Raw genomic sequence first — 13,570 nt, forward strand, 5'->3', positions numbered from 1 at the left:
TATTGAAACTAGTACATTGTAACATTTAAATAAAAAATAAATCTATCACAATTACACGCAAAATTATTTAAGAAAAAAAATTATGTCATTGATGTATCTAGACTTTTGTGTTCTAGGGCTCAGTTCTGGATAGAACTCTTTGGGGACCTCAGAAATGAAGGACACTTCAATGGCAGCAATGGACACCAGTCCCTTCTTCAGTTCTGCTTCCAAAATGTTCTGCAGGCGGACTTGGATGAATGTGTTGAACTTTGGAATAAGCACAGGATTAGGCCCTCTAGACTAGCAATGTGCCCTGGAGGGGTACCAAATGAACTGTATCATCTACCACACAGGTCAGCAAATAAATAATCTACACAAATTGCATTTTATAACAGTGATTTAATAAGTTTGTTTAAAATACACAACTACAAAAATCACATTGTATAAACATGTATGCTAAATACATTTACACAGAAATTTAACTTTCAGGTATGGATCAAGGGACTGTGGCTTTGCAGTTGACGAAGGCGAGTTAAGTGCTTTTCCTGAGTCAAGGCTGACAACAGAATTATGTGGCGATAAAAACATCCAGGAATATCTAGAACTTGTAATGGAGCACAATCAGTTGCAGTGGCCACAGAATTGGGAGGAAGCATTACAACTCTACTTCACAATGAAGGAAACAGCAGGTCTATGAACATGAGTGTTTTAAAGGGATACTCCACCGTTTTTTTCATATTAAACTATGTTATTCCCTTAAAGGGATAGTTCACTTTAAAATGAAAATTCTGTCATCCTTTACTCACCCTCAAGTTGTTTCAAACCTGTATGAATTTCTTTCTTCTGCTGAACACAAAGTCACACATTGACTTCCTTCCATAGTAGGAAGAAAATAAATACTATGGAAGTCAATGTTTCCAGTTAACTGTTTGGTTACTGACATTCTTCAAAATATCTTCCTTTGTGTTCAGCAGAATGGGAATAACAGTTTAATATGAAAAAAAGGGTGAAATATCCCTTTAAAAATGACAGTTGAAACCAAAGAGTATAAGAGTATCCCAGAAACTGGGAATAATTTGTTTAAAAAGGAAACAATTCAACTGTCACTTGTGTCATAGTGAACTAACCCTTGTGAACTAAAAACATCCAAAACCTGGAGAATTCTGTATTCCAAAATCCATGCTCGTCTGAAATTGACTGTACGTGTCTAAGAGTGGTAACTTGAGTGTGTTTGAGCAAGTATTTGCCATTGGGAACGGTGAATTAGCAAGAAACACTATGCATGGTTGTGGTGTAATTCCAGCTGGTGGAAGTGATGTCAGGCCAGTAGCAAACATCAGCACATTCTCGAGTGGCACGTCAGTCTGATGTTCTGAAAGACAAAAAATAAATGATGGAATTTTGAACAAAGCTAGAAATGTCAAGTTACTCTTTCCATAATTAAAGAACACCAAAATTACTTTGACTTGCTTTCTTCAGCAGAACACAAATTGCTTGCTCTTGTCCATACAACGACAGTACATCTACTAGCTTTAACTTCAAAAAGAGGACATAAGTATTATAAACGTATTAAATTACAACCCTTATTATATTTTTGGAAGACACTATTTATTCATAATTTAATTTCTCCCCCCACCCCCAACTTGCATGGAATAATTTATGTCCTATTTGAAGCATAAAAGCTAGTTACAAGCCACTACCATTGTATAGATGAGTGAGCAGGAGAACTCTTTGACATATATATTTTTGGGTGAACTATTGATTTAAAAATTTCTGAAATTCACCTGAAACAGAACATTATTTGTTAAACTACAAATAACAAACCTTCACAGTCAAGGAGGTAATCTGACCAAAAGCAAAGCGTCTTGGATTCCTCTGGCCTCTGGTTACTACCCACTGGGCTGAGTTCTGCTTTGAAGAGGTTTTCCAAATCAGTTGCTGTCAGCTTCTTCTCAGTGTGGCAGAGGTAAGAAGCCAAAACACGTGGATGCTGCTGAAGTGCTGCCAGAAACTGCAGAGTGGCAAGTCCATCTTTAAATCTATAAAAGCAGACAATAGTTTAGGCTGTTTTATTCACAGGCTAGTAGAAAATGTAATATTCATGCAATAAACAGTAAGTAATATAGTGAAATAAAGTAACATTGTGAAATACTAATGCAACTATAGATGTTTATCTTAAAATAAACATTTGCCAATGATGTAATGTGTAAGTGAATTTTTTTTAAACAATTTTACCTTTTAATAACACGGTCAATCACATACCACCTGACATATTCTTCCACAATTAAGTGTTTCTCCTCAATGTTCTTCACCCGTCGAAAACACCCAGCAGTTTGGAGCAGGGTGCTGTTTCTCAAAATGAGTTCTTGTAGTGACTCCAAAGTAGTTGCAATCTGTATCTTAAAACAAAATCAACAACAGTAAGTTGGTTTTCATGTGCAAGATTTTTTTTTTCTTATCGGAATTGAAAGTGAAATAATTCAACACTTAATAAATACGTAAAAGCAGAATTGTTTTACACTTGCAACTGATTATTTCTAAGGTCATACATTTTTAAGTAGCCTAACCTTACTAATCACCTAAAATATGTCTATTACCATACCTCTAGCAGCACTTTCACTACACCCTCATCTGTGACATCTTCTAAAGAGGCGCTGAAAGAGGGCTGACCTACAATGTGATTTACCAGGTCTTTAGAAAGAAAATGGGGCCCTGGTCCTCCATGCACTATTGACACTGCAGTCATTTTCCCTGCCAAGAAATACTCATCCTCCCTAACAGCTCATAGAAAATAAAGCGAAATCACACACTCATAAATAAGACGGTCGTGACAAATGTCTGTAACACACTTTTCTTTTCTTTTTTTATTAACAGGAACTTCACAAAACAAACAACTTAAATTAAATACTCACCAACTAAATTGTATACCAGGTAGCATCTGTTGGGAGGTCCATCAAAAATGGGCCGATTCTGCAGGCAGCTCATTAGTAAAGTGAGAAGTTCCCTTCTTGGTCCCCCTGTATCAAGACCCTCTTCCAACAAGCCAGCATCATCAGAGAACTTCACAAACATGTCATTGAATTCCGAGTATGAGACGCGTTTAAATCCTCTGACTGCCCCATCGCACACACTGGATCTCGTTATGTTGAATCTGCTGACACTTTTCCGATCAATAACAAGGGCTAGATTTGAAATAATATCAGGAGCTGTTACACTGCTTTGTTCCCTAAAGAGAGTAAAAAGTATGTTTTTTTTAATCAATGTAATCAGCATTTGTAGACTTACATTCTCCAATCAACATACTTTTTAGCTTACTCTATTGGTAGTGGCAGGGTTGGGGAGTAACGGAATACATGTAACGGCGTTATGTAATCAGGATACAAAAATCCAGTAACTGTAATCTGTTACAGTTACGTCAAAAAACGGTAGTTATCAGATTATAGTTACATTTTGAAAAAAGGGGGAATACTTTCAGGATTACAATGGTTTCATTTAAAACTAAATAAATAAGTATTTTGGCATAATAACACTATAGGCTATTAAGCGCTGCTTGATTATACAGTAGTTCCTGGTTCTGTTGCCAGTAATGACTCACGTGTGCCACGCGCAAATAACAGCTGTCTACAATCTCCTCAGACGCAGATTGAATCACTGCTGCTAGTAGAAACGATGCTGCCTGCGGGTAAAATCGCTTTTAATTCATGGAAATTCCGCTGCTATTTTGTAGAAATTAGGAGAGTAGCTTTTGTAGTACCCAAAATGTCCTTTCTTAATCTTTTCTCACATAACGGGATGTTCGCTGTCTAGGTAACGTAGGGGAACTCCCACTGCCATTGCAACGCCCCAAGTTCAGTCAGGCAAATTAAGAAAGATCACGGCTTCAGTCAACATGTAGGCCTATTTTAAAATAAACTAATTTGTAGATTGTGTAAAAATTTTAAATGTTGTGTTTTAATTTTTTAGTTAAAAATTAGTTAAAAATAAAACAAAATAATCTGTAATACCATACATTAGCCACTAGATGTCTGTATAGCCCTTTACATAAATATATATTCAGGCCTGTGTGTATATTTTGCAAATATTGTACACTGGACCAAATTCTTAATAAATAAAAGTTTTTTTTTTTTTAATTAGTTTTTTTATAATATTTCTTCTTGCTTGACTTTATTTATATACGTGAGCTTGAAGTAATCCAAAAGTAATCAGTTACATTACTTTCATATTATAGTATTTGGATTACATTACTGAATACTTTTTTTATTAAGTAATTTGTAACTGTAATGGAATACATTTTTAAAGTAACCCTCCCAAGCCTGGGTAGTGGGAGGTCAAGACCGTGTGGTGTGATTAAAAGCTCATCGTCGTCTTCAGTAGTCACAGGCGCATACACTTCCATGTATTTTCTACAAATAAGAGATCATCATTATGCACAAATGTTAAAATTGACAAATTCCATGACACAAGATTTAATAAACCAAACAAACCTGTAACACCAGTTCTGCGTCGCAACATGGGCGGAAGTACCTGGGCGGTCATCCTCCGAGTCTGAGAGCATTATCTTAAAACAGAAATCAGGCTTCATCAACAGCTATCATGTTATATATGTAAACAATAAGGTACCTTATTGCTTTTATAAAACGGTTACCACACAATATTAAAGTAAAAAAAAATTATTAGTGCACCTTTCATGAAGTTAAATCAATAAAAGCATTCCTTCCGCTAGAAAAAAATAGTCCCTGACCGTGAACAACAACGTTCCAATGTGTAATATGCATGAAAGCTCAAATAAAAACAACAAATCGTTCTCAAACTTTGTCTCATTCTTTTTATGAGGGCGCAGTGATAAATAGAACCGTTGGGTGAAGCGGTCATAGCCGTGTTTTATCGTGAATAAAGCACAGCTATTGACCAATCAGAATCAAGGATTGGAACTAACCGTTTTATAAAACTGTATCTTAGAGTCATTTTATACAATGCATCACACAACAGATAATAATTGGATTGTGGCTGGCAGTTTATATTATTTTTTTGTGTAGTGCCTTATTAAAAGCACAACAATAGACAACTATAAGATCCAAAAACCATTGCACGGGTCATGCTAGTCAGACTAATGGGTTCAAACCACGGTTACTACTAACCTCATCTACACCTCCTTGTCCACAAAACTCTACACTTCCTTGAGACGGTTCCACAGTATAATCACTAAACGGCACACAAACAACGAGGATTAAGATATAAACTGTGAACAGATGTAATAAGATGTTTTACAGCCCTTTAGATTTAGATTAGATAGACAATATCCAATTTCTTCTGATTTTATAGTGAACATGAGCCATGAAAAGATTGAAAACATCTTACATTTTACTGTTCATGCTGTCTTGTGGCGTGCTTGTATGCTGAGGTATTATTGGCTGAAAGAATGATAATAATTACAACAATGTAGTTGAAAAAGCTAAAAACACACACATACATATACATATATATATATATAGTTTTTTTTTTCTTTTTTTTTTTTTTCACAATTTAATATTAATTAGACCCATTAATCTTACCAGTGTGTCGGCCATGCTTGATTCATCAGTTTTCTGGGATTTTATGACAACTTCTGAGTCAGATTCTGAACTGAGAACCTGTTCTGCAAGACACAGAACAAACCATGGTAAGTAACTTTGCTTAAACAAACAAAGCATGAATTTTAGCTAACTAACCTATAAAGTCTTTCTTTCTGCAAATAAACAAGTTTATCCTTGCATAATTCTTTCCGATTTCTGTTTTGTAATCTTTCAGTGTAAAGGGCCTTTGTGTCCCTGGAATATTAATGACTTCGGAGCCATCTGGGTACAGAAGGATGTAGGGTCCTTCCTCCATGTCTTTATTGAAGTCTTTCATTTTTTTTCAGCCATCATGAGGAGATTCTTCGCAGTTATTTGTGGGTCCGTGAATAAGGGGAGTGTTTTCCCACGTTGTGGTTTTAAGTAACCACTCTGCAGACACATTATACCGACATTAATCTGTAAGAAAAAAAGTGTATCACTTTAGCAAGAGTGCCATTCACAAACCATCGCTTAACAACCATTTGAAAATTATACTGTAACGTTACCTGTACTTTCTTCTTCTGCTCGTGTTTGCTTCCTCCTTTCTTTCTCAAGGAAAAGTTCGTTCTTTCCTTTGACTTCAGGTTTCGGTATTCCAAAAACTGTTGCAAATTGGGCGCAGGTGTTGAGTCTACACCTGTACCTATGCAAGAGACTAAACATCAACGCTGCTCACACCCTAACTGCTTAATATTCAATATTTTTCTTGGTATGAGGTCCAAGTCAAGACACGTTCTAGCAATGCTATCTAGTTAGCCATACCTGTCACGTTCTTTGCCATGGGCGTTTTCTGTCGTGTCTCTTTTAAAATCTCGAGATTTTTGCCACATGAATTACAAACATTTGGAAGAACGCCATATTTGAATCCACAGTAAGGACAATACATGTTCACACATAAAAAAAAAAACGAATAAAGTTAGCTTTTCTACCCTCGTGCTTACTTCCAGTCTATGCTTCCAGTATCGCGTGATTCCGGTTCTGGCTTGATTGACAGGTGTCTCGTCCAATCAGCGATAAGTATGTCATTCTCAAAATATACACAAATCCGGCGAAACACGGAAGTAAAGCAGCGCCGCCATTACTGCGTGCCTTGCTGCTAAGTAGAGTGTTGGTCCTGTAGGCGGCTGTAGCAGATGTAGCTGTACGAAATGTTATTTTTATCTATTCATCTTTAATTTTGTACAGTAGCCCTGCTGTATGGCTACAACACTTCCCTCGGCCGGCCATGCAGTCACACACTACTTCGAGAACTTTGCAGTTTTCTCTCTGTATTGTTACTGACACATTATGGTACGAGTTCACTGCCTGTGAAAACCTCATGACACCTTTTAATGTGATGAGCTCATCTGCGAAGGTATGCAGTTATGGCCAATCCATCTGAAGCTCATGTAATTCTTACCTTCAATCCATGCCCTGTAGTTTAGGTTCTGAAGCTCGCATGCCAGATGATTAATAAAATAATCTTGAATACCTGAAAGCTGCCAACTCTCACGCTTTCACCGTGAGACACACGCAACTTTTCACGCGCTCTCACGCCACACATCCATTTTCTCACGCACAGAAAAATCGCGAGGCAAAGAGGACACGGAGACCGACAGACTAGACAGAGCAGGTTAGTTATGATATAAAAAAAAGCTCAGCTCTCAGATTCTGTCAATTTTATTACGAAATTCAAACAATAAATACCGTTTTGGTGTTTGTAAATGTGACGTGACGGATCCCTAGCGCACGTGAACTGATCATCTCTAGCTAATAGTAAATAAACACGAATGAACAATGTTAAAAGAAACAGTACAACTTACCGAAATGTATATTCATCATACACAATATCGATCAATCAGTGTTTTTTTTAACCGCGGAAAGGGTCAGTAAAACAGCTGGAGAACAATTATGTCACATAACATTTACCTCAGGAAAGCCATTTAATGACCATAATAGGCGCACGTTAGTTGGCTAGAAAAAAAAAGAGCTATAGAGAATATTTTGCTAAATGTGTACTATATTACATATTTATTATATTTTTACTCATATCATTAAATAAATTTGTTATTATAATAAAAAAACGCATTATATTTTTACTGATACAACAATACAACTGATATTAATACTGATAAGGCTCTCTGTATAACTTACAGCATTAGGTGAGTTTTTTTTTTTTCTTGAGAAAAATTAACGCCCATCTTGTGTACCTAATATTTATCCAAATTAGTCAATATCCCTTTAATGTTCACTCCAAGAAAAAAACAATGTAAAAATGATTTGTTTGCATTTTTTAAGTTATTGGGGCACTAATAACACAATTAATAAAAATAAATAAATATATACCCCCCAGTTTTTTAAATATAGGCCTCTACCAAATGGTTGAGATGCTGCTTGATGGTAAAAGTACCTATTACATAATTATAAATGTATAATAGCATTTAAATGATCATTTAATACCTACAAAGACAAAAACAAAGTTACAACAAAAGAACTTCGCTCCCATTTTCTGCATAAAATTCCAACAATTTTAACAACAATTGTATTGTCAAAAACATATGGGGCCCTCTCCAACTTCTCAGCTCTGCTGTGTATAATCCCCAAAGAACTTTTGTTCTTGCATTGTGTGTGTGTGTGTGTGTGTGTGTGTGTGTGTGTGTGTGTGTGTGTGTGTGTGAGACTGTATGCCTGTTTGTGACTGTATGCCTGTGTGTGACTGTATAACTGTGTGTGTGACTGTATGCCTGTGTGTGACTGTATGCCTGTGTGTGTGACTGTATGACTGTGTGTGTGACTGTATGCATGTGTGTGATTGTATGACTGTGTGTGTGACTGTATGCCTGTGTGTGACTGTATGCCTGTGTGTGATTGTATGACTGTGTGTGTGACTGTATGCCTGTGTGTGACTGTATGCCTGTGTGTGATTGTATGACTGTGTGTGTGACTGTATGCCTGTGTGTGACTGTATGCCTGTGTGTGATTGTATGACTGTGTGTGTGACTGTATGACTGTGTGTGACTGTATGCCTGTGTGTGACTGTATGCCTGTGTGTGACTGTATGACTGTGTGTGACTGTATGCAGAGGTGGGTAGTAACGAAGTACATTTACTTCGTTACATTTACTTGAGTAGTTTTTTGGAAAAATTGTACTTTTAAGAGTAGATTTGAATGTGGGTACTTATTACTTTTACTCGAGTACATTTCTAATGAAAAAACTGTACTTTTACTTCGTTACGTTGGGCGACGTTCCTCTCGTTACTTTATTTTAATGCAATATGTGTTGTTAAATGCGTAAGTGCGATGTATCTTTTTTCTGGGCTTGAGCGATGCTCAATTCACAAATGAATCACTCTTTTGAGTCGATTCTGTTCAAAGACTTCATCAAACAAGTTGGCAGATCTGTCTAAATCGGTTCGCGAATCAGTTTGAATGAACTGTTCAGTTCCTGCACGCACTGAATCGTCTGAAGCGGATTTGTGTATACCTACCTTTTCCGTTTTGTCTGAATTGTCGTTGTGTTTTCTGAATTGTTATTTTGTTTTCTGAATTGTCGTTGTGTTTTCTGAATTGTTATTTTGTTTTCTGAATTGTCGTTGTGTTTTCTGAATTGTCGTTGTGTTTTCTGAATTGTCGTTGTGTTTTCTGAATTGTTATTTTGTTTTCTGAATTGTTATTTTGATTTTAGACTTGCTATTGTGTTTATAATTAGTTTTTTTGGTTTTTGGATTTGTTATTTTGTTTTTGTAATTGTGATTTGTTTTGCACCTCTCGGCCACCGTAGCTTTTTGATAAATGGCATTATGGGTTTGAAATTTTAGTTCAAAAGCCTGGTTATAGTGTTTAAGCAATTTTGAAAAACTGAAAAACTGTAATATGCACATCTATTCATTTAAACCCATCAATGCAAACACAACTTTGCATTTGTAATCCAGTTACTTTCAAGTAAATTGATTAGACCACATTACTGAACATTGAGAATTTTGTTTCGCATTAAAAAATCTTGATCTCAGAATAATTGTCACGGAAGTAAATGAGTGAGTAATTTATGACACAGTATATGCATAAAAGCTTAAACCTCGCTGCCCGGATATGTTCTCCAGGATGCCATCATATATAACAGAGGCAATATTTCCTGGTCAACATTTCCTTGTTCCTGATGCTGGTGGAATATTAATCAGCACTAATGTAATGTGTTATGCTGGGTACACACCAAAGGATAATCGGGTCATATATTTTTGTCATTATTTTTTGAAAATGAAAGACTCACACAAACTCATGCCTATCCTCATAATTCTAGTTTTGACTTCTAAAGTTTTTTGAATTCGACCCAAATCTATAATTTCACTTGCACTGCACAGCAATATACAATGAAAGTCCAAAGTTTCAATACTGCTCAACACCATTTTTTATTCATGATTAATTTTGCATTGCATAATAATCTGTGCTGGTCAGAGGTGGGTAATCCAGGGGTCAGAAAGTAGAAGTCCTGCCATATATTTATTCCACCCATGAACTTAGTCAGCTGATTTCACTAATTAGTTCTATCTCCTGTCTGAATTAGCAAATCCAGGTGATTGGAACAAAATACTGAGGAGGACTTTTACTTTCTGAACCTGGACTTTACACCTCTGGTGCTGTTCAACTAGTCTAAAATTAAAAAACCCCTAGAGAACAGTAAAAAAACAACAACAGAAACACAGGAACATTGTGTGTACATTAAATTCCACAGGGAAAAGGGCTTCTATTTGTGACGTGCTGCCTTTGCATTTGAACATTGCACATTTTAAACAGTACACGCATTAGCTGAATAAACGTTAGCCAATACAAACGTATTTATAGAAAACAGTTGGCAATGAATAGACAGGAGTCCTATCACAGCACCAATAATAGCAAAACGAATCACTTATTCTAAAACGAATCAAGTATAAGTTCGAATAAGACGAATCCGATATATAGGTCTAATGAGAGCTGTGTTGACGGTAAAGCATCCGTCATTTAACACATTTTTAAAACACAGATGGATAATACAAAATGCTTTCTGACATTTTGACAGAAAAAACACAAGCAAGAACAAAATTTAAACTTAGCCCGTCAATTTTCATTTTACAATTATCTTCTCTCTCTGTGTGCGCGCGTCCGTGTTTGTGAGAGAGAGAGAGAGCGCAGCACTGATACAACTGTACTTTTTAATCCATAAGTAACTAACGCTCTAGTTGTCATACAAAAATAAATATGTAACATAATGAGGTACTTTATGTAACAAGTGGATTGTTAGTTTCAGGTCATGTTCCCAAGGGGACGGATTGAAGTGATGCACAGACGGAGAATGGCTAGGCCATAGATATCATATAATAAAGGCTAGATGTCTCGTCCGCGCTGCTGACCAATGGAGGTCGACGTCCGCACACGGCGGCCATCTTGCCACAGGGAGCTCGCTCACACATAACATTGTGTTATAATGGTGCATGTACTTTTAAATAACCATAACTTGCTCAATTTTCTACCGATTTTCAAACGGTTTGGTTTGTTATAAACGTCAGAGATGTAGTTATGACACTGCATACATATGAATAATTATGTTCAACATGTTCAAGCATTCAGAATTATAGTCACGTTAATAACGTTTGTAAGAAACCAAACCGTTTGTAAATCCGTCAAGATTTCAGCAAGATAAGAGGATTTGTTTTCGTGCTGATCACTCACCTTACTTCAGATACCACAGACTTCGCCAGAAAGCTTCCCTGTGGCAGGATGGTGATGCCATTCGAGACTCCGCCTTAAGACATCTAGCCTTATATGGATATCTATGGGCTAGGCTATGACACTTGTAATTAGGGATAAGCGAGTACAGCATTATCTGTATCTGTATCTGTATCTGTTAACCATATGAATTATCTGTATCTGTATCTGTACTCGGACTGGGCGGGGCCTAACCCGGAAGTGGGCGGGATTTAACCCGGAAGTGAGTCGGGTTGTCTTAAAATGGGCGGGGCTTTAACCGGTATGTTATTTTAAGCATGCAATTGATATGGGTTGATCAGAAATTGTTATATTTATTGCTGATTAAAAAAATATTTACATGACAGCATCAGCATTGAGCTTCAGATCAATGGTTTTGATCACGATAACAAACGAACTACAGAACAAGTTTTGCAACAATGAATACAACACATGCTGTTGCAATTATGAAGTAAAATGTAATGAACAAGAGTTTTCATCTCAACTAGGGCTGGGTGATATGGACCAAAAGTCATATCCCGATATATTTAGGCTGAATTTTGATATACGATATATATATCCCAATATTTTTTATTTTTCATGTTTTATTTTTTTCAAAATTTGTTAACACACACACAAGTACTGTCCCCCTTTACTTAACATAAATTGTAAGAATATGACTAATAGTAAAGACTAGTACTAATAAATAAACATTAGGCCTATGCTAAAGGTATTAAATAGCAGTCCCAAACTAGTTTTTGTTAATACAATGTTGGTATGAGCCACCACAGTCATTTAAAAATATAAAAAATAACACAAAGAAAAATAGTGGCATTTTGGGGTTAATATGGAAACGACAGTTACCATGGTGAATAGCCTACACAATACAAGAACTGTTAATGAGACATGGAAACTGCTCCTGGTGAATAGAATGAAAATCAGACCTGCATTACTTTTATTTCGTGTAATTTACAACGTAACGGCGTTGCATGCTCGTAGTTTCTTTTGCACTTTATATACAGTGAGGCGATACACAGCGCGCAACGCCGCATTTGTGCGTGCAATTGAGTGTGCGCTACGACTACAGCTGACAGGACAAGAAAGTCCGTTTTTCTGAGGTGAAAGACTTTATTTCATGTTATAACATAACATGCTCTAAACACGCACGCAAAGTGGAAAAGGAGGGGCGGGGTGCGGGGAGCAGTGCAGAGAGCTCCGAGTCAGCAGCTTGCTTGGAGCAAGGATCACAGCGCAAATTTGAACTATATCGGTATGCGATATGGTCTAATTCCATATCGCATTAAAAAATAAATAAAAAAATAAAAAAATATATCGATATATCGCCCAGCCCTAATCTCAACATAACTTTCTTTTTTTTTCAATCCGAGCACAGATATTGACTCGTATTACTCGTATAATACTCGTACTCGACAAAAGTGCTTTATCCGTACCGGATACTCGTTTCAGCCGAGTATCCGGCTCAACTCTACTTGTAATGAAGTTATGCACATGTGTTCAATAAAGTTCTTAGTAAGCAATGATACTGCTTTAATCGTCCATTCTGTATAGTTTGATAAAACAGAACAGTATGAAACATGGTGGCAGCGGGCATGAATTCAGCCGAAGTTAGTTAGTACTGAGCCGTGAAGAGTGAAAAGTGCCGCTAGCTTGTTGCAGTTAGCCTAGCCCGGGAGTTCGAGCAAGTGACTGGCCAGTGTCTATGGAGGCGAAGCGGGAGCAGAAAACAGCGCCAGGCGTCACGATGGATGATCTCAAGCCGACGCCAATACTTTGTTTGGATTCAGCCAACTTTGCGAAAACTTGGAAAAGCTGGAAGGAGGAGTTTACGCTGTATACGGACCTCACTATGCCCGATGCAGAGGACACAACTAGAGATAAAGTTGTTTAATTACCTCCTCGGAGAGAGAGGGAGGGAACTTTTGACAACGCTGACAAGCAGTGATACATCTGCGAGGAGGACAGTAAGTACAATGATGACGCAGTTTGATAAACATTGCAATCCGCCACTGAATGAGATTGTTGAGCGATATAAGTCTTTTGTTAGAGACCAAGGACAAGATGAAAATATTGACAGATGTGTCACAGATTTGAGAGTATTGGCCAGCACGTGCAAATTTGGTGACATTAAACTGTTGTCTTCGGTTGCAAATCACTGTTCACAGGCTTGCAGTGATTTTGGCCGTATTTCGGCGAGAAAATGGAATTTTTTCCGCAGAAAAATGGAAGTCAGAAGAATACAGATCATATTTATTATGCGTTAGCGTGAAGCTGCAGTT

The 13,570-nt window shown here is 36.9% G+C and overlaps 1 protein-coding gene across 1 annotated transcript; it reads right to left on the reverse strand.

Moving 5' to 3' along the window:
• Positions 1-363: 363 nt before the first annotated feature.
• LOC311071489 (uncharacterized protein) lies at positions 364-6,556 on the reverse strand. Its single transcript, XM_084095888.1, has 11 exons — positions 6,339-6,556; positions 6,083-6,219; positions 5,691-5,993; positions 5,535-5,617; positions 5,341-5,393; positions 5,121-5,184; positions 4,467-4,540; positions 2,895-4,385; positions 2,218-2,381; positions 1,807-2,021; positions 364-1,354 (listed from the first exon to the last, which is right to left on the reverse strand). The coding sequence occupies exons 3-8, from the start codon at positions 5,869-5,871 to the stop codon at positions 4,205-4,207; spliced, it is 636 nt and encodes a 211-aa protein (XP_083952014.1). The 5' UTR covers positions 5,872-5,993; positions 6,083-6,219; positions 6,339-6,556; the 3' UTR covers positions 364-1,354; positions 1,807-2,021; positions 2,218-2,381; positions 2,895-4,204.
• Positions 6,557-13,570: the final 7,014 nt, after the last annotated feature.

The sequence above is a fragment of the Abramis brama genome (genome assembly GCF_963993115.1).
Source record: "Abramis brama genome assembly, chromosome: 20".
NCBI classification, from domain to species: domain Eukaryota; kingdom Metazoa; phylum Chordata; class Actinopteri; order Cypriniformes; family Leuciscidae; genus Abramis; species Abramis brama.

Excerpts from the sequence above, each read along its gene's own strand:
- LOC311071489 (XM_084095888.1), bottom strand. The coding sequence starts at position 5,871 with ATGAAAGACTTCAATAAAGACATGGAGGAAGGACCCTACATCCTTCTG. Across the intron at positions 5,394-5,534 it reads CAAGCATGGCCGACACACTG|CCAATAATACCTCAGCATAC; the intron begins GTAAGATTAATG and ends TCATTCTTTCAG. Across the intron at positions 4,386-4,466 it reads ACGCAGAACTGGTGTTACAG|AAAATACATGGAAGTGTATG; the intron begins GTTTGTTTGGTT and ends TCTTATTTGTAG.